Genomic DNA, 20,000 nt, shown 5'->3' with positions numbered 1-20,000 from the left:
GAGGAGACAGACCTGGCGCCGATGAGGAAAAAGATGATGATGATGCAGGAGGCCGAACCTCTTCGCCCTGACAGCACAGCGCCCCCTAGCCCCATGGAGGAAGCTCTACCTCTAACTGTCCCAGTCACACACACCATCATGGGAGACTACATGGACTGCACCGAGTCTAACGATGAAGAGGAGGAAGAGGAGGAGGGAGATGAGGAGACAGAGGAGAAGAAGGGGATCAAGGAGGAGGAAGAGGAGGAGAAGGGGATGAAGGAGGAGGAGGAGGGAGAGAGAGGGGAGAAAAAGGGGATGAAGGAGGAGGAAGAGGAGAGAGGTGGGGAGAGAGAGAAGGAGAAGTCTGATTGTGGTTCTGGCCCTGCCCCTCCGTGCTGGGAGGAGTTCTTCACCACCCAGGCACTGACGGATAGTCAAAACAGCCAATCACACTCCTGCTCCTGCACAAGCCCCTCCCACTCAGGCCTCACTGGCTCTCAGACCCCAGAGCTGTTTGGTGAGGAAGATGATGATAATGATGAAGATGATGTTGTCGAAGATGATGACTCTCCCCACCAAACCCCCTCTCTATCCAACCAGGCCTCAACGGGGCGGGGCTTGAGCCTGACCGACACCATACTCATCCACTCAGAGGCGAGGAGGTGCCAGGGAGACACGCTGACCAATGCCACGTCCGGGGGGGAGGAGAGTGGCAGCCACAACAGCCAATCAGAACCTGGGAATCTGTCAGAGTCCCAGGTGTCATCAGACTTTGACATTCCATCCACTCCGGAGTCACAAACGCCTCGGCCTGACGAACTCACCGACCTGTACAGGAAGCTGGCTGCTGGGGAGGAAGTGGTCTGCCGGAAAGGAAGTCAGGGCTCCTTCTGACCCTCCCTCTGTGTGTGTGTGTGTGTGTAAGACAGACAGAGAGAGAGAGACAGAGAGAGAGAGAGACAGAGACCTATCGACATGATGTTGTGGGACTCTGGTCAGAAAGGTTCCTTTCATCTCCCGTCTCCACCTGCGTCTCCTCCTGCGTCTCCTCTGGGCCAGACAGACTGGTAGTGTTGGAGGTTTAGGGAGACATGGGCAGAGCTCTGTGGGAGCTCAACAGCTCAGGGTGTCAGTTAGACGCACGGTTGTTGGAGACATCTTTGTTCACGTATGGAGGTCGTTATCCGAGTCTTCCACCTGTAGGATGAGTCCCAGCTGCAGCCTAACCGTAACCACACACACACACACCTGCCTACCTCTCTGTACATGTTTACCCCCCCCCCCCCTCTCCCAGTGTCCTACTTTACCCTGCATACATTCCAGTAGCACCTGTAACAGGCGCTGTGCGGCCACAACACAGTACAGCTTCCTCACTCACAAGCTACATCCACGTGACCGCCCTCTGAAACACACCGTGAGGAATCGGGGGGCGCAGGCGGAGGTATTTCAACTAGAGTGAGTTCACCACCTGTAACCCGGTTACCCTTGCACACCGGGTTGGAGTAGGTCCTGTTGATCTGACCATCTCAGAGAGATGCACTTGACAATACGCCTTCGTAATGCGCACGCTTTGCCTTAAAGCTCTGTGGCAAATCGCTTTGTAAAAAGCCGATACTTGAATAAACATCACTTTATTTTTCATTCCGAGTCTTTTACTCTTGTGTGTGTGTGGGGGAAATCATGTGTGGTCGAGATGAGTGTGTACACTCATACACACGGAGACTGACTCAGGATTTTATCAACATTCATTAATTTATTTATTGATGGAACATAAAAAGCTTGCTTGTGTTAGAGTGTGAGTGTGTGTGTGTGAGTGAGTGTGTGTGTGTGTGTGTGAACTAGCAGCGTGAGGACTTCAGGACGCGGCTGCTATGCTGATGGCCTCAGACCTTCCACTACCCTGCTCCACACACGAGACATGGAGGGATCCATCCCTGAGAGAGAGAGACACACACACAGTTACAAACCAAACACACACACAGTTACAAACCAAACGTAATTATTAATAATAGCAGCATCGACGTATTTTATTTCCAAGTGATTTAACACAAATAATAATAAGTGATTATTTTATTTACTTCGGGTCACTAACAAACCAAACCACGGTCCAAAACCATTGTTAGTGTTTCCATAGCAACCCGTACCTCTTCATTGTGACTACGGTGGCAATGTCATGGTTATCCTCTTTGGGCTCCAGGTCTCTCAGGACGATCTGCAGATCACACACACACACACATTAGTTGGGTGATTCTCTGGTAGAGTGTGAGTGTGTGTGTGTGTGTGTGTGTGTGTGTGAGTATATATATATATATACACACCTTAGCCAACCTCTCTGGGTGGTGGGTGATTCTCTGGTAGAGTGTGTGAGTATACACACCTTAGCCAACCTCTCTGGGTGGTGGGTGATTCTCTGGTAGAGTGTGTGTGTGTGTGTGTGTGTGTGTATATACACACCTTAGCCAACCTCTCTGGGTGGTGGGTGATTCTCTGGTAGAGTTCCAGGCAGATGGAGGAGAGGGTTCCCGGCCCACTGAAGGTGTGATGTCGGCGGGCCGGGAGGGGCGTGCCCGAGGGGAGCAGCACAGAGAACACCTCAGCCCCCGATTCGTCCACCTCCTGTCAATCACACAGTGTAGCCAATCAGATTGGGGTTGGATGAAGTTCATTGCTTTCATGTATCCAGTCATGTCCATAGAGGGAGGGAGTGTGTGTGTGTGTGTGTGTGTGTGTCTTACCTTCAGCAGAATGTCTGAGGCGCAAGCATCTACTGTCATGGACTCGTCCTCAAGGGAGGGGCCATCTTTGCCGACCAATAGGCCTGCCTCCATGGCCGCGCCCACAGCGATGACCTCATCGGGAGGGGCGGAGATCAGCATCTCCACGTCGGGGAACAGCGCCTGAATCATCTGCTGCAGGCGCGGGATCTTGGCCGAGCCACCACACAGAACCACCTAGAACCACACACACACACAATATCTCTCAGAATCACACACACATCCACATTGAATATCTCTCTCTCTCTCTCAGCCACATTGAATCTCTCTCTCTCTCACACACACACACACACACACACACACACACACACACACACCTCACCTTACTGATGTCGCTTGTTGAGAGTCCAACCTTCTCAATCAGGCTCTTGATTGGCTGGGTGCTCTTGTTGAAGAGGGAGGCGCAGAGGAGCTCAAAACGAGCCCTAAAGAATGAGACAGACAGACAGAGACAGACAGACAGACAGAATGAGTCTCTTGTGGCATTAACAGTGCAGCATTGTTAGTTAGGAGGAAGATGAGCTGGGTGTAGTGGGTTTTGGAGTAGGTAAGGTAGGAGAGAGTTGTGGGTATTGTAGGCTAGTTGGAGCGGGTAGGGTAGGAGAGAGTTGTGGGTATTGTAGGCTGGGTGGAGCGGGTAGGGTAGGAGAGAGAGAGTTGTGGGTATTGTAGGCTGGGTGGGTAAGGTAGGAGAGAGAGAGTTGTGGGTATTGTAGGCACCTGGAGACGTTGCAGTCGAAGTCCATGCCGTCATGTAGAGAATCAACGAAGCAGTTGGCAGACCCCAGCGTGGTCAGAGTGTGTTTGGCCACGTCTGCTCCGTTCATCAACTTCAGCATGGCACGCGCATTACCACTCACATCCTGCTTGAACGACCTGCGCGCGCGCACACACACACACACACACACACACACACAGTGAAGAAAGGTGTTGACTCGAGATACCATGGATATGTATCAGTGTAAATGCAGTCGTGTGTATGTGTGAGTGAATATGAGCTGTGTGTGTGTGTGTGTGTGTGTGAATATGAGCTGTGTGTGTGTGTCAATATGAGCGGTGTGTGTGTGAATATGAGCGGTATGTGTGTGTGTGTGTGTGAATATGAGCAGTGTGTGTGTGTGTGTGTGTGTGTGTGTGCGTACTTCTTGAACTCTGCTGCGAGGTGCTGTGCCAGCACTGCTGTGAAGCTCTCCCCTCCGGTGCTGTGGTCGGTGTGTGTGTCCAGAACCCGGAACATTCCGCCGTTCACCTCCAGCACCGTCACGCTGAGCGACGTCCCGCCCAGCTTGTACACCAGAACGTGGCTGACGGGAACAAGACAACACTTACAACCCCTCAAAGGTTCAGGGCGGAGGGTTTGGGTTAGGGTTACTGTAGGGGTGAAGGTTCAGGGCTGAGGGTTAGGGTTACTGTAGGGGTGAAGGTTCAGGGCTGAGGGTTAGGGTTACTGTAGGGGTGAAGGTTCAGGGCGGAGGGTTGGGTTAGGGTTTGGGTAGGTGCTGGCAGGGTATGGTACCTCTTGCCAGACGGGCCGTCCTGTCCGATGTCGTAGGCCAGCAGAGCAGCAGCCGGCTCGTGGATCAGCCTCAACACACGGAACCCTGCGGCCTCCGCTGCCTCCCTGAAACACACACACGTTTTTTCAAATTCTGAAACTGAAATCAAGAGAGCTCAACATCCATCCAGAACTGGGGTACGGCGGTGAAGGCGCGGCCCACCTCAGAGCAGTCTTCTGGGCCTGTGCAAACTCAAAGGGGACGGTGATGACGGCCTCGTTCACGTCAGAGCCCAGGGCCGACTGGGCAGTTTCTACAGGAACAACAACAACCACATCTAACTTCAACAGCCCTCCAACACCAGGAGAGGAGACCTGTGAGTGTGTGTGTGTGGAAATGTGTGTGTGAGTGTGTGTGTGGGCATGTGTGTGGGTGTGTGTGTTCTCCAGCGTATCACCTTTCATCTTGTGGAGGATGAGCCTGGCCACGTCGTCAGGAGTGACGTGTTTTGTTTGGTCTCCTGTGATCTCATACTTGAGTTTCTCTCCTTTCTTCACCACCTGACACACACACACACACACACAGTTAACATCGCCACACACACACACACACCATCAGCCCAGTACTGGCCTTGGACTCACAGAATGGAGGAAAAGCTCTGAGACCCAGATGGAGCTGTAGAATGGGCTCAGAAATTAATCAATACATTTCATCTCACAACTCTAAAAATAAAACAGAAAGTGGACACTTGATACTCACAGGACATTTGCTCTCTGCTTTGTGCGTTTGGGCCTCAGGGTCCTCAAAGCTGCCACCAGTAGGAGAGAGAGGGAGGGGGGAGGGAGAGAGGGAGGGGGGAGAGAGAGAGAGAGGGAGGAGAGAGAGGGAGGGGGGAGAGAGGGAGGGGGGAGGGAGGGAGGGGTAGAGAGAGAGAGAGAGAGGGAGGAGAGAGAGGGAGGAGAAAAGTAGAGTGTGTCAGCCTGAAGAACAGACTACATTTCCTCCCTCATCACGAGTATGTTGAATAGCGACAGACAGGTTGATTTGCTTACCCAGACATACAGACAGACAGACATGGAGAGACAGACAGTTATACAACCTCAGACCAGCGTAAGACTAAAGGAACCTGCCTGACCAGCATCCCATTGACAGCCAGACCAACTCAAAATCGGTTAGCTGGTCAGACGCGTCCCCTTAGTCCCCCTCCCCGGCGGACATGCAGACCACTCACCTTCTCCCCAGCACCTGTTTGACTTTTACGACAGTGTTGGCAGCGTTGCGGACGCGTCCCTGCTTGGCAGCGATGCCCACAATCTGCAGGGGAGAGAGAGAGAGAGAGAGAGAGAGAGAGAGAGAGAGAGAGAGAGAGAGAGAGAGAGAGAGAGAGAGAGAGAGCTCAGACCAACGACTCACCGGGGCAGGGTTGCGGTTGGGGTATGAGTAGGGTACACTTCTGCAGCAACTAAATCATTACGGTTTCCATAGTTTTGCCTTACGGTATTAAGCCATGCCAGGTCTCTAACCACTGTGACAGGGGGGTATTCTATATTGTAGGCCGTTTACGCAACGACAGTCGGTGCGGTAAATGAGGCGTTACCTGCTCAGAGTCTCTGTACGCCACTACCGCCGGAGTGACTCGGTCACCGGCGTCGTTAGCGACAACTTCAGCTCGCCCATCCTGCCAAAAACACACAACAGTAGAAGCGCAAACATTGGTTGCATTAGATGAGATGATCAGATCAGTCAAAAACAAGTACGATTTGCGACTCCACGAGAGAACAGTTCACAGTCTAGAAACGGCATTGTTGGAACGCTGTGGCTAGCCGTAGCAGTGCTAGCTGGCTATCAATAAAAGTATCGATACGATCCTTTCAGGCCAACAAAATATACCGTTTTTTTATAGATTTTTTACGGACCAAAGTGGCCGACCTGATGTTTACTGCCACGGGTTGAATTTTACCTTAAAAATAGCCACACAAGCACACGTGTAGCCGAAATGAACTCCTATCGCCGTCATGTTGGTTAATGTCTCTGAACGGGTGGACGGGGGTGAAAGTTGAGCTTCTGGTCTGCACCAATCAGAAGGGCACCTGAAGGAGATTGACTGCATGTACCGCCAACCACAGACGTAAACAGAAATAAATCCCGTGACGTACTCTTCTGAGTAAACCAATAAGAGAGCGGTTACTCCCCCTCCGAAGAACGCTCTGTGATTTTCATAGGTGGTGGTGACAGCGACGCCTGGTGGGAATTTGAAGTTTCTAAAGTTATTTAGCAGCAGGTGTCTGTTATAATTAATGCCATACAGTAACAGTTTATTATGGTCAGAAGTCTAGTAGTCATGCGTTTCTCCTCGCTGGCCGTGCTGCTCTCTTTAGGACCCTTTTCTGTTTCCGCGGCGGACGAATGTGAAGGTGAGGCAGAAACCTTATGCGAGTGTTCAGCTGTGTATAAATAGCCGCAGCTTTCTTTCCGTGCGTGTGTGTGTGTGTGTGTGTGTGTGTGTGTGTGTGTTAACATGCATAACCTTTACTATAATTACTATCGTTCAAATATAATTTTCTGTAAAGATGGACATACGATTAAGTGTGTGTGCGTGTGTGCAACCCAATTGTCTCTAGTGTGTGTGGGTTTTCTGCAACGTGTATACGGGGCCGTGACCTCGGCTCATCCCGAGCTCAGCCCAGCGCTGGTGGAAGAGGAGCTGGTGAGGGCGTGTACCGACGCCCGGGGGAAGGAGGGGAGACTGGTAAGAACTCAGCAACACATCAGAGTCCAGTAAATGCTAAATGGGATGCTTGGGACGGCCAGACTCTGACGTCACCCCATTGAAGTTGAGATTAAAAACCGTTAGGTAGGGTTAAGGCTAGGGTCGTCCCAAGGATCCCATTTAGCATCGGCCATTAGTCCCTGACCACACCAATGGATACTTCATGTACGAAATGATTGGATGGGGTTACACACTCTGCATTTGTCTTACAGTAGCACCATACTACTTTGATAGGCAAAGTCAAAATGTCCCCTGTTGCTGTCTAGGGTAGTCTAGGGACTATTGTCACCTCCGAACTGCTGCATTAATGTGACGGGCAGGGTTCAAACCCCGCTTCTCCCACGTGGAAGACCCAAGCGTCTACCATTAGGCCAAGAGGACATCCTCAAGGTCCGAACACCACACTTTGTTTACAGTTTACATGCATCAGGCAGGGTTACCTCGCCACGACAGCGTGACTCCAAACCGCCTCCGCTACACTGCCCTAACGACCAGTGAACGTTGTGTGTTGTGTGTTGTGTGTTCCATCCCAGTGTTACTACCTGGGCGCCAGCAGCGACGCAGCGGCGCGCGTCACCGCCTCCGTGTCCCGCCCCCTCGCCTCTCACGTCCCCGTGGAGAAGGTCTGCCAACGACTCAGCAAGTCAGACACACAGATCTGCCAACTCAGACACGGTGAGAGAGAGAGAGAGAGGGAGACAGAGAGAGAGATAGCTAGCTGAGTGTGTGTGTGTGTGTGTGTGAGAGAGGGAGAGAGAAAGAGAGACAGAGTGTGTGTGTGCGTGCGCACTGTTACATAGGCCTGTATACTGCAAGACATGATCACAGTGTAACTACTCATTAATGTGTGTGTGTGTGTGTGTGTGTGTGTGTGTGTGTGTGTGTGTGTGTGTAGAGAGACAGCTGTGGGACCTGAGCAGCGCGGGGCTGGGGAGGCTGAGGGTCGCTGAGCTGAGGGCGGTCCTGGCGTCCTGGGGGGAGGAGTGTCATGGCTGCCTGGAGAAACACGAATACATCAGCCTCATACAGGAGAGGGCCCCACTACATATACACACCATGGAGCTGTGAAACACACACACACACACACACACACACACACCTCAATCCAAAACCTGCCTCTTGCTTGTCCTTGTCATGTTGCTGATGAGACTCCAACGGTCACTTTCAGGATCAATCTACTTTGGGAGCCTCTTGTGACTTGAATCCATGCAATATACAGTATGTGAAAGACTTTTAAAACAAGCATTTATTCATTAATTGTAAGCATTTTTAATTGATTGCATTTTGCTGCTTTTGGTTAGTCAACCACAAACATACATGGCTTCACATTAGAAGCTAAGGTGTAAAAAGGAAAGGTAAGTACAGGAGTCACAGGGAGAGAGGCTCAGGAGGACCCATTTGATATTCAACACATGCACAGGCAGTGTACACATACATCATTTTTCTGTTGTTGTTTTTTTTTTTTTAAAAGAGCAATAAAAACAGTATTTTTGAAATATTGTAAATGAGTTGAATATTATGTAACATGTGGCATAAACACGACAAATTAAATGCAGAAATCATGATAGGGCATGACCTTAGGGTTAGAATGCATTCATTATAAACACACCTCTCATCTCAAACACTGGGTGAACAATCCCTTTAACCAAGACATGACATCAAGCAGGGGTCCAGAAAAATGATATTTCAAACAAAGTCCATAAAAAGTTAAAAAAATATTTCAAACTCTATTTATCATAAATGAAGGCACAGGTTTTCCAGTTCCGTGATAATCAGCCGACCAAGACCATGGGGGGGGGGGGGGGGGGTCAGTCACTGAAGGGGGGGATCCTGGAAGAGTCACTTGCGTGGGGTGTGGAGGGAGAGCTGCTGCAGGATGGAACAGCCTGGAAGAGTCACTTGCGTGGGGTGTGGAGGGAGAGCTGCTGCAGGACGGAACAGCCTGGAAGAGTCACTTGCGTGGGGTGTGGAGGGAGAGCTGCTGCAGGACGGAACAGCCTGGAAGAGTCACTTGCGTGGGGTGTGGAGGGAGAGCTGCTGCAGGATGGAACAGCCAGTCGGAGAGTCGTATGACGCTGTGAGCTAGAGGGGATAAAACAACCACAGGACAGGTCAGACAGGTCACAGACAGGTCACAGACAGGTCACAAACAGGTCACAAACAGAGGAGACAGAGGAGACAGCACCAAACCAACACAGCTTCTCTGTGATCCATGTCTGTTATCTGAGCAGTGAGTCCCTTATGACTTCCTTCATATCTGACTGTCCCCTACATCCACGGACACGGCACATACGGTGGGAAGGTTCATTTATGCTTTGTCGACCGACAGAAATAACGGCTAGTTGACACTTTGTGTCGCACACCTTCCCGAACGTTGTTACGCCGTCACAGATCGTCTACGACAAGGCGAGCAACTTAAGTTTTTGTCGATATGACGACGGACACGTATTAGTTATATTAGCATGTTTCCCCTCTTCGGTTAAATCAGTTACGAGCAACACGTGTCTGACGAGCAGTAGCCTTATCTTCACCAAACTTCTTGTAGCGGTTGTACCACTTGAAATGCTCGGGGCAGAGCAGCTCTTAGTCCCATTACATGGTATACTTGTATCCAATATGAAAGAGAAATAAACTTGAACTGAACTCTATTATCCTGTTCTGATCCCTTCATGTCGTTTCAGCGACACTTTACCAGTTACTTGTTTGTTTCTTACCTTCATCTGTTTGGTCGGTGTGGTGCAGTCGTCCTGGCCGAGCGTCCGCTTGTTCCCAGGTAATCCCTGAGGCGGAGGTGACGAAGCGCTGCTCAGGAGTCCGTCTTCATTGGCCCTGCTAGCCTCCGCCGTGATGTCACCGTCGTCGTCGCCGTCGCCTGTCCCGTTCTGCTCTGTAGACGTGTCCTCACAGCTGTTCATGGGTGACCAGGTGTATACCTGAGTGAAAGCCACGTCGTCCATCAGAGACGTGCCTGTAGCAGCGTTCGTCTCCTTCTTCTCCGTCTCCTTGTCGCCCATCCAGAGTTTTCTAGCAAAGGCAGGCGTGGAGTGGGCGTGGGGAGCCTGGGAGCGGCTAGGGGCTTGTGAGGAGGACAGAGGAGTGGACTGACCAGGCCAGAAGCCTGGGGCTGTCCTGCGAGGCGTGCCCGGCTGAGGCCGGGTGCCATCGGGTTGAGTGGGGAGGTCCTGTCCCTCGGCGAGCAGCTCCTTGACCAGCCCCCCCAGCCGCGTGTTGCGGGGGACCACACGTCTGTTGATGGCGGAGGGTATGCCCCCCTCCCTGGCCACCACGTACACCCTCTTCTGGCCCCTGGTCACGGCCGTGTACACGTGCTTCCAGGTCTGAGCGATGCCGCTGCCCAACACATACACAACGGTCTCCGTCTCCGACCCCTGGTAATGGGGTTAGGGTTAGGGTTCTGGTAACGTACACAGACGTGGTTACACAGCCATACCCAAAACTGAAAGTTAAGTTGTGTGTGAGGAGTGTGTGTGTGTGTGTGTGTGTGTGTGTGTGGACCTGGAAGGTGTGTATGGTCCTGGCCCAGGCGTGTTGCAGCCTGCACTCTCTCTGCAGCTCTCTAAAGCAGACTCTCAGCCTCCTGCCATCGCCGTCATCCAGGGTCAGGAAGCGCCTCTTCCTGCGTGCCTTAGTGCCCGCCTCCTCCTCACATTCTGTCACATCCTGTAAGAGAATGAGATGATATGATAGGTGAACAATCCTGTCAGTCATCCGCCATACTGCTTCTGTCACCTGTTCTGTTGTTTTCAGATGAGCAGAGGCGAAGGAGAGGAGAAAATGAGGGGAAAGCAACGTGAAAATGGGATATAATTCACTACCAATGTGCGCCTCGTAAACCATTTTAAAAACTGTCTTAACTTATGAATGAATGGTGAATGAAACTCAATCAGTGCCGAGGGTGAATAAAGTCGCCCAAACTGTCAACATTCCAGAGTGCCAAGGGCGACCTTATTCGCCAAACATGCATCAATTGTGATGCTTCATTTTGTAGCCAATCAAAGTGTTGTTGCTAGGTAGAGATACCACATGGAACACATGGAACACTCTAGGTGGTGAGTGTTCCGGAATTCTTTGGCAGTTAGTGAGTTAACCATGTTTGTATACAGTATGTCTACTGAATGAATCTAGAGTGACCCCCTCCTTTCAGTGACCCCCTCCTTTGAGTGACCCCCTCCTTTGAGTGATTCCCCCTTTAAGTCCGCACCTGTTTAATGAAGAAAATCTCTCCGTTACAGAGACGCACTTCGTTCTTGTCTTTCGTTTCGTCCTTTCCTCGTCCTCTCCTCTCCTCTCCCTCCCTCCCAGAGGGACTCTCCTGGTCGTGGTCGGTGACGTAGCCATTCTTGGTGCAGCAGACTTTGTCTCCGGGTTGAAACAGCAGCCTCTTCCTATGGTCCCTGTGGAGCAGATGACAACACAACTGTTGTCATAACAACCCTGCAGCAGCCATGACATTTCAGGTTAGAGATCATTTCAGTGTTTGTTCAATGTTAGGTTAGTAGTTATGTTAGTAGTTTGGTTATTATACTTACTTGGGGAGGTGGTTGCAGTAATGCTTACAACACAGCTCGTTGATGAGGACACACTCCCTCCTGCAAAGGAGACAGTCACAGTCTACTCAACAGGCGCTCAAAGCTATCTACTGGGCTCCATGCACAAAACTGCACGTCATGCACATTTGATGCAACTTCTCACCTTCAAAGCAGTGAATGAATTGCAGGAGATTAAGAGTAGCAGATGTAATGGCAAAAAATATATTTGTACTAAGTCATATATGAAATGTATTGACCTCTCTGTGACCCAATGTTCTTTGTTATTTTTAATTATGTGACAGAGGAAGAACCAAAACCGACTGCTCCTTCTCTTGTATCAGAGATGTTATGTGACCTTGGAACACTCCTAACTGCAGGCTGAGGTTTGAGATAGTCGCTCACAACGCCTACGCTTCTTTATCAGCAAACAGGTGCAAGATGTGTTTACCCCTCGACCTATGACGTACGAGCATTGGCGTTAAGGACGGTCCTCTCCTCAGCCACAGCATCAGTATCTGAATCCACACTGTTGGTGAAGGAATGCTGATCCAGCTGAACGTTGTAAACATTGTTTAAACTTTCTATATGCATTAAAACTCTCAACTGAGACCAAACATTGTTTATTGTTGTTCACTGAAAGATTTCCATTACACAGATTGGGGTACAACGTCTCCCTAATAATCTCCTGCAAACCTTCTCTATTCCTAACAACCTGTGAGAGAGAGACTGTTACCTTCTGAAGGCGATGAACTGTGAGGTGGCGTCAGCCTGAAGACCTGGGGCTTCTGGCAGCAGTAGTTTGATGGCCCTCTGGAGGTCTGAAACACAACCTGGATGTAGGCCTTGGATATATATGTATATATGGCATTTAGCTGACGCTTTTATCCAAAGCAACTTACATTGCAGTGAGTTCATACATTTCAGTATATATGGTCACAGCAGGAATCAAACCCACAACCTAAGCGTTGTTAGCGCCATGCTCTACCAACTGAGCCACAGGGGACCGCTAAGGGACTGAGCTAAGAGGACAACGTATCATTTTCTGTGCTTTGAGGGTTTTTTCAGCAGTACTTGTATACAGGAGGAGTTTGGACACACCTTCTCATTCAATGGTTTTTCTTTATTTTTTATTATTTTCTACATTGTAGATTAATATTGAAGACGTCAGAACTATGAAGGAACACATATGGAATTATGTATGCCGTTTATGCTTTGTGTGTGTGTGTGTGTGTGTGTGTGTGTATGAGGAGGGTGTGTATGTATGAGGAGTGTGTGTGTGTGTGTGTGTGTGTGTGTGTGTGTGTGTGTGTGTGTCCACACACATGGAAACGCCAGGGTTTGAACCGGGGACGTCCTAACATGGATGCCACTGACATAAACCCTCATGCTAAGTGGACATCCTTGTGATATGAGGGCTACATCTGTGCTTAGGAGTCGCAGGCAGGCAGGGCTACCTCCTCACCAGAGAGTGTGATTCCAAACCACCTCCGCTACACGGCGAGTTGACTCACCATCGTCCGATTCCTCCTTGGAGAGGAGGATGAGGATGAATCTCTTGTCCACAGAGGGCATGGTGTAAGAGTTACTCAGGTCCAAGATGGCGTCAAAGTCCAGGGCACGGAAATAACGCTGCATGCCCATGTCTGAGATTCTGAAACCCAGGAGCAGGGTACAGTACACTCATACTCTGGCACAGAGACATGACAACTAAAACATGTTCAAAAATAGAAATTAACAGATTTAGGGCCGGTTTCTGCAGACAAGGCTTAAGCCTAGTCCTAGACTAAAAAGCATCCTCAGTGGCAACTTGCCATTGAAAGTGTGAATTAATCCAGGACTAGGCTTAAGACGTGTCTGTGAAACTGGCCCTTAATCTGCTGAACATATAAACCTCTGGTTGTTGTACAGTACATACAAAGTGAAAGGATTATCAGAGAGTGGATTAGGATTACGAGTGGTCGTGTTTACTTACAGTCCAGCGTTCTTGACGATGAGGTCAGACTCGGCGCGGTGGTTGGTCCTCATCTCGATGGCCCAGTGGACCCTCTGCAGAGCGTGGAACAGGTCGTGGAGGGTGTTCCCAGGCTGGATGCTGGGCAGCTGCCTCACGTCCCCTACACAAACATGGACATATCTTCACATCAGTGGAGGCTGGTGGAGGTAGAAATCAGAGGACGGGCTCATTGTAATGACCCCTAAACCCTAACCATAACTCTCACCTAACCTTAACACTAACCCTTAACGCTAACCCTTAACTAACCCTAACCCAGCCCTAACCATGACCCTTGCCTAACCTTAACTAACCCTAACCCTAAACAATCACCCCTTATAGTCCCTTAAGCACTTTAAATCTCAACTCCAACAGGGTGACGGAATCAGAGACGACCTTCCCAAGCATCCCACTTAGCATCTAGCGTTCTTGCTCCAGCTCACCCAGGATGACAAACTTCCTGAGCTGTGCGTGTTTGGTCAGCATGGTGAGGACGGAGTGGAGGAGCTGCACACACACCAGGCTGCCCTCATCCACCACCAGAACACGCACCGAAGCAAACCTCCACCTGACTGGGACTCCACTCTCATCCTTCTTAGCATGCATGAAACTCCACAGCACCTGTGGTCAGAGAACACAGGGGGTGAAATCAAACATACTGTTATATCAGAAAAGCTCTTTATGGATGTAATCAATTATTATTATTATTATTATTATTATTATAGGCATCTCCTCTGGAACTGGTGGACTTGCTGTGTTTCGTCTGAATTCATGAATATGTCAATATGCTCATGAAGGACACATGAATAGAGAAGGTTCTAATGCAGCCTACAGACTCTGGGCCCCAGTTTGCATCTGCAAACATTGGTAAACTTGGGGCAAGTCGGCCATCTTTCCCCACCTGGTGGAGTGTGTACGCCTTGAAGCAGGTCTTCTTGGTCAGCAGCGCTGCAGCTCTGCCTGTGGGGGCCGTCAGGAGGACCTCATCCTGCCCCTGTAGGGCTGATGAAGACCTTCCCCTGGTTCCCTCCACCTCCCCTTCCTTCTTCACCTCCTCCCCCTCTTTCTTCACCTCCCCTTCCTTCTTCACCTCCTCCCCCCCTTCCTGGCTGGCAGAGCGTGGCGGTGGCGGCGTGGACCCCCAGCCTTCCGAGTCGTTCTCGTAGTCCCGGCAGGCGTTGTCCACCTCCTCCAGGTCACAGCTCCGCTGGTGCTCCATGGCTGCCTTGAACAGCAGGCTGACCACCGTGGTCTTCCCACAGCCGCCCTTCCCACTGATCACCGTCACCGGGTTGGCACAGATCATCTCCGCCGCCCGCACCTGGTCCTCGTCCAGCTCCAGGGGGGGCGGGCTCCGCTCTGGGGGGCCCGGCTGATGCTCCTGGCTGGGGTGAGTTGTGTGAGAAGAAGGATCCGGTCCCAAGCCGCCCGTATGGTGATCAGAGTCTGCATGGTGAGTGTGGGGGGGGTGGGGGTGGAGCTGGGGGTGGGGCTCTTCATGGGCAGAAGAAGTGGATGCTTCATTGGACAGTCCAGCACTGGTACCGGTACCACCACCACCACCACCACCTGGGTCCACCTCGACTGCGTTACCGTCCAAATCACACCGTTCGTTCGGGTGCCTAGCCTGCCCACGGACCCCCGCGTCCCCTGCCTTCCCCCTCCTCCTCTCCTCCGCGGCTGCAGACAGCACCTCCCTGGCGTCCAGTGGGATGCGCCAGGCCTCCCCCTCCACCAGGTGGCGCAGGCAGGCGGCGATGCCCGTCTCGTAGGAGTGCAGGTTCCCCAGCGCCACCTTCTGGTGGTCTCGCACCACTACGCCCAGCTTCTCGAGGAAGTGGACCGCGTCCCAGGCCTCCTCGTCAGCCATGGAGGGCGTCCGGCCCATGTCCTCGCACAGGACCTTCCGGTCCATGTAGGTGCTGCCGGTGCCGTAGCAGTGGTTCTTCAGCCGGTCGTAGACGTACAGGGCGTTCCTCTGCAGGGCGGGGATCTGACGGAACAGCCCGCAGTCGTGGAAGGACGTCAGCTGGGCTTCACAGCGGACGAGCTTCAGCTCCTTATACATTACCTACAGAGGGAGGGAGAGAGAGAGAGAGAGAGAGATCGATAGAGAGAGAGATCGATAGATAGAGATCAATCGATCGAGAGAGATAGAGAGAGAGATAGATAGATAGAGAGAGAGAGATCGATCAATCAATCAATCGAGAGATAGAGAGAGAGAGAGAGAGAGAGAGAGAGAGAGAGAGAGAGATAGAGAGAGAGATAGATAGATAGAGAGAGAGAGATCGATCAATCAATCAATCGAGAGATAGAGAGAGAGATAGAGAGAGAGAGAGAGAGAGAGAGATAGAGATAGAGATAGAGGAGCATTAATAACGCAAAGGGGAATCAGCAAATTCAGCTTCGGCACTAATCAAGCCATGACAGACGGGTCCATAGATATTATGACGGTTTGGCCAACGCCCAGAGCAGGTGAAAACGTACGTGGCTGAAGCCCAGCTTCCAGACATCGGCCCTAATAACCTCCTCCAGTTTGGTCAGCAAGCTGAGGTCCAACTCCTCCTCCTCCTCTTCGTCACCCTCCTCCTCTTCCTCCAGCTGTGTTGTGTGAGTGGCGGCTGTGGGCCGGGCGGCAGGGCGTTTCTTAGTGCCCTTCCCCAGGAGCTCGGTGAAATGCCCTGGCAGCAGGGTGGGTAGGTACCTCATCACCAACGGGTACAGGGAGGCAGCATGCACTCGTATCCCTGCAACTGAAACACACCACACTGGGCTTGGGTCCAGGCACGCCATACCCGTAAGGACACGACGTGGGACGCAATATGCTATAGTGAGGTGTTGACGCGAATGTGCATGAGGCAACGGCAAAAAATGTGGTTCATTCATGACATTATAACATAGCGATAGTGTAAAGTATATGGTAATAACACATCTACTGTACGGAGGTGATCGGTTCAGTGACAGTGTTGTTGTTGTTGTTGTTATTTTCAACATTTGAATCCTCTCAAAAAAACTGGACATACATCACTGGTGGTGATTTACAAACCTGAGCGAGAGATGACTTTGAGTTGCTGCGCCACGGCCTGGTTTGGTCCGTCCTCAAACTCGGTCAGGACCTCCAGCAGGTTGGGGAAGCTTATGTCTCTATTTTTGGGCAGCCACTCGAAGAAAGCGGTGATAAACTGCGGGTGAACGCCGCAGGCGGTGAGGAACAGGGACACGACGGGGCGCCAGCCCTCCCCGTCCAGGTCCGTGCGGAGCTTGTAGGCCGGGTACCCCCTCAGGAGCAGCTTTTTCCGCTGCCGTCGAGCGGTGCAGGTAGCCTCCCACCACGGGTCCCGGAGGGCGAAACAGCCCTCCACTCTGCATTTCTCACCGGACACCAAGTCCTGGAACTCAACTGAAACCAATATAAAAGGCCAGAATGCAAAACAAAGCAATGACCAGAAATTCTGACAACTGGGACGTTCAAACTAGTCAGAGGAATGTGTTCATACATGTTTAAGGGTTTGTCAACATTTCTAACCTTTCTTAAGACAACAACAAAAAAACAAGACTTAATATTACGACCCAAGCAAGTCCAAAACAGTCAATATCTGTAATGTCAGAAGAGAACATCATATCAAAGACAGTAGGGTTTCAAAACCTCAGAAATTGACACGGGGGTCTGATCGTTAACAGTATTAGTTGCTAAGGAGCGACAGTGTGTTGACGGTGGGCCAACGTCAGCCCCCCACGGTCGAACCCCTGTCCGAGACCCTCACCTTCGCTCCGCGCAGGGATCGACGCGTTAAACATGTGTCCACCGGAGGAAACGCCGAGCATTTCTTTCATGTCCAGAAACTCTGGCTGCTTTTCTTGCTCCTCGTCTTCCGAATCTGATTCCGCATCCCCAGCCCGAAGGTCCTTCTTTTCGGGTAAAATGTAACCACGTATGGTTCTGTCCCCGAGGGGGGTCCCCAACCGCGACATGGTTTATGTTTATGTTTCTCTGCTAATTTCGCGGTTGTTAGTTGATTTTCCTCTGACGTCCATCGACTGACATAAACAACAAGGAGGTTTTTTTGTTAGCGCCTCCCAGCGTGCTGGAATGGAAGTACAGCCAACAAAGCCTCTTCATTTATAGTTGGAATGTACTGTAAGCATAGAACCTGTGGTCATAATGACAGCAACCAGCTGGAACATCTGTTTTGAGTCATATAGATATCTCTGGTATGGCTGGAGTGAAAGGGTTAACATGTGCAACCAGAGCACAGTCGCTGGTGCATTTTGAATATTTGGGAATATGGTAGTTGAATGGATTGTGTCTGGCTTTTTAATGCTGATAACCCATTGTATAAAAGCATAATACACTCGAGGATACACGTGTTATGACATTTGTGTCATGGCTGTGATGTGGTCACAACCACCAGAGGAAGCAGCCAAGAGGGAAACACCCAAGAGTTTTATCAAGTATTCGACTTTGAACCTTTGTCCTGAATTCCATTCATGATATATACAATTATATGTAGATTGATAATATAGATCATCTATATCCTACTGTTTATAGGTGATGATTGACTGTGTCAATCACACAGATGTGGTCTCCTTGACTATGTAGGCCCCATTGCATAACCACACTCAAGAAACCATCTGATTTGTGAATAATGGGACTTTATTTGCAATGCGATGAAAATATCAAAAGTCAACATAATCAAAATGATACTACAAATTTACTAATACACTTTGTGTTTACCACAGGCAGGACTAGTTTTGATCAGTGTGGTCACAGATTCTACCTGAAAAATACTTTTAAATAGTCCTAATAAATTAAACCAAACCCGGAGCTTAATCTTGAGTCAAATAATAAATACATTTTAAAAAGCATATTTTTTGGCATAATAAACAATAATATCAAAGAGTGCAAGGTGACGAAAGCACAGCCGGAGAACTTCCTTCCTGTCTTTCTCGGTTCCTCTCATTCGCGCGTCATAGAAAGGAGCTCCTCTGATTGGATGAGGCCACCGTTGTACAGACCAATCTTGTCCCTCAGTCTCTGCTTAGCAGGGTTCTCCACAACACTGTGGGACGGGCAGCTGGGGTCGCCTGAAGCACAGACACAGCCCAGTCAGACTAAAAAAAACTAAACACAAAGTATAATCTCAACCCCCCCCTATTTAAAATAAGAATGTGTATGACGATTAATGTCACATTTTAAACCCTGCAAGTCATTAAATAATGCAAACTGGTGGAGGTAGAAATCGGAGGACAGGCTCAATCTAATGCATGGAATGGAATGAGGAACGGTATCCTCCTTCCACATGTGTTTGATACCGTTCCTCATTCCCTTCCATGCATTACAATGAGCCCGTCCTCCGATTTCTACCTCCACCAGCCTCCCTCTGATACAAACATAATACTCGCCTTGCGGGAGGAGTTCTGAAGGGCCCGGTGTAAACCCATTGGCCCGGCAGTCTTCACAGCCCAGCCCGCCCACCTCTGCTGAGCAGCTGCACTGCACGGGCCAGCTACTGTACAGGTCCACTGATTCCCTCAGCAGGCCCTGCCCCTCTGCCTGCAGACTCCGCCCCTCTGTGGACAGGCTCCACCCCTCTGTCTGCAGGCTCTGGCCCTTGCCCGCCACCCCCTCCCCTGCCTCCTCACGGGACAGGGGGATGTGCGGCTCCCCGCTGCGATGCTCCACGCTGTTCAGGAAGATCACCTCTGACTGACTGCACTCGCAGGGCCTCGGCTGGGCGGCGGCGGCGCCAGGTCGTTGGTTGTCCACAGGGAAGCTGTGCAGCTCGTCATCCTCCACGGGTATACTGGGGCCGGGGCCGGGGCCGGGGCCGGGGCCGGGGCCGGGGCCTTGCCGTGCCCCAGCAGGGGCCATCTCGTCCAGGGTGTGGGGCTGGGCTTCAGGGGGACAGGGCAGCGGGAGCAGCTGGCTTAACACCTGTAACACCTGGGGAACAGGTGGGAGAGAAAACAACACACAGAGGAGAGGGGGAGAGGAAGGGGGGAGAGGAGAGGGGGAGAGAGGGACAGAGGAGAGGGGGAGAGGTGGGGGGGAGAGGAGAGGGACAGAGAAGGACAGAGGAGAGGGGGAGAGGTGGGGGGGAGAGGTGGGGGGGAGAGGAGAGGGACAGAGAAGGACAGAGGAGAGGGGGAGAGGTGGGGGGGAGAGGAGAGGGACAGAGGAGAGGGGGAGAGGTGGGGGGGAGAGGAGAGGGACAGAGAAGGACAGAGGAGAGGGGGAGGGGGGAGGAGAGGGACAGAGGAGAGGGGGAGAGGGACAGAGGAGAGGGGGAGGGGGGAGGAGAGGGGGAGGGGGGAGGAGAGGGACAGAGGAGAGGGGGAGGGGGGAGGAGAGGGACAGAGGATGGTTGTTAGCAATCCATTTGGACTTGTCTCTCAAAAATTCAGTTCAGTTCAGTTCAGTTCAGTTTAGTTCAGTTC

General features: G+C 51.2%; 5 protein-coding genes across 7 annotated transcripts in view; 2 read left to right on the top strand and 3 right to left on the bottom strand.

Annotated features, from left to right (window-relative positions):
• dclre1c (DNA cross-link repair 1C, PSO2 homolog) overlaps positions 1-912 on the top strand; it is a 5,269-nt gene extending 4,357 nt beyond the window's left edge. For both annotated transcript variants that reach the window (XM_083691936.1, XM_083691935.1), the window contains one exon: positions 1-912. This exon is cut by the window's left edge and continues 26 nt beyond it. In XM_083691936.1, the coding sequence (XP_083548062.1) occupies positions 1-876 (876 nt within the window). In that variant the 3' untranslated portion in view covers positions 877-912.
• Positions 913-1,724: 812 nt separating this feature from the next.
• On the bottom strand, positions 1,725-6,278 carry hspa14 (heat shock protein 14). Its single transcript, XM_083692011.1, has 14 exons — positions 6,213-6,278; positions 5,850-5,930; positions 5,484-5,566; positions 5,012-5,060; positions 4,710-4,812; positions 4,475-4,565; positions 4,273-4,377; positions 3,899-4,060; positions 3,477-3,632; positions 3,079-3,181; positions 2,718-2,933; positions 2,437-2,598; positions 2,127-2,194; positions 1,725-1,916 (listed from the first exon to the last, which is right to left on the bottom strand). Exons 1-14 carry the CDS (start codon positions 6,267-6,269, stop codon positions 1,838-1,840), a joined length of 1,515 nt encoding a protein of 504 aa, XP_083548137.1. The 5' UTR covers positions 6,270-6,278; the 3' UTR covers positions 1,725-1,837.
• A 200-nt stretch (positions 6,279-6,478) lies between these two features.
• On the top strand, positions 6,479-8,113 carry cdnf (cerebral dopamine neurotrophic factor). Its single transcript, XM_083692203.1, has 4 exons — positions 6,479-6,666; positions 6,874-7,001; positions 7,556-7,697; positions 7,918-8,113. Exons 1-4 carry the CDS (start codon positions 6,573-6,575, stop codon positions 8,088-8,090), a joined length of 537 nt encoding a protein of 178 aa, XP_083548329.1. The 5' UTR covers positions 6,479-6,572; the 3' UTR covers positions 8,091-8,113.
• Positions 8,114-8,303: 190 nt separating this feature from the next.
• helb (helicase (DNA) B) lies at positions 8,304-17,534 on the bottom strand (the record flags this gene model as incomplete). The annotated part of the gene is made up of 13 exons (XM_083692181.1): positions 8,304-9,104; positions 9,737-10,411; positions 10,539-10,703; positions 11,245-11,437; positions 11,573-11,632; positions 12,306-12,390; positions 13,084-13,223; positions 13,545-13,686; positions 14,006-14,183; positions 14,464-15,633; positions 16,050-16,315; positions 16,609-16,962; positions 17,327-17,534. 13 exons carry the CDS (start codon positions 17,532-17,534, stop codon positions 9,030-9,032), a joined length of 3,711 nt encoding a protein of 1,236 aa, XP_083548307.1. The 3' UTR covers positions 8,304-9,029.
• A 661-nt stretch (positions 17,535-18,195) lies between these two features.
• irak3 (interleukin-1 receptor-associated kinase 3) overlaps positions 18,196-20,000 on the bottom strand; it is an 8,113-nt gene continuing 6,308 nt past the window's right edge. For both annotated transcript variants that reach the window (XM_083692357.1, XM_083692358.1), the window contains 2 exons: positions 18,966-19,506; positions 18,196-18,647 (listed from right to left, as the gene is read on the bottom strand). In XM_083692357.1, coding sequence (XP_083548483.1) covers positions 18,520-18,647; positions 18,966-19,506 — 669 coding nt within the window. In that variant the 3' untranslated portion in view covers positions 18,196-18,519. The remainder of the gene's footprint in view (positions 18,648-18,965; positions 19,507-20,000) is intronic.

Source organism: Argentina silus (assembly GCF_951799395.1).
Source record: "Argentina silus genome assembly, chromosome: 20".
In the NCBI taxonomy this organism is placed as follows: Eukaryota; Metazoa; Chordata; class Actinopteri; order Argentiniformes; family Argentinidae; genus Argentina; species Argentina silus.
Note: the sequence above shows the minus strand (reverse complement) of the source record. Positions and strands in the feature narration are given on the sequence as shown.

Coding starts and splice junctions, on each gene's coding strand:
- hspa14 (XM_083692011.1), bottom strand. CDS start 6,269: ATGACGGCGATAGGAGTTCATTTCGGCTACACGTGTGCTTGTGTGGCT. Junction 5,931..6,212: donor CTTGTGTGGCTATTTTTAAG/GTAAAATTCAAC, acceptor TGTTTTTGGCAG/GATGGGCGAGCTGAAGTTGT. Junction 4,061..4,272: donor GACGGCCCGTCTGGCAAGAG/GTACCATACCCT, acceptor TGTTCCCGTCAG/CCACGTTCTGGTGTACAAGC.
- cdnf (XM_083692203.1), top strand. CDS start 6,573: ATGGTCAGAAGTCTAGTAGTCATGCGTTTCTCCTCGCTGGCCGTGCTG. Junction 7,002..7,555: donor GGGGGAAGGAGGGGAGACTG/GTAAGAACTCAG, acceptor GTTCCATCCCAG/TGTTACTACCTGGGCGCCAG. Junction 7,698..7,917: donor GATCTGCCAACTCAGACACG/GTGAGAGAGAGA, acceptor GTGTGTGTGTAG/AGAGACAGCTGTGGGACCTG.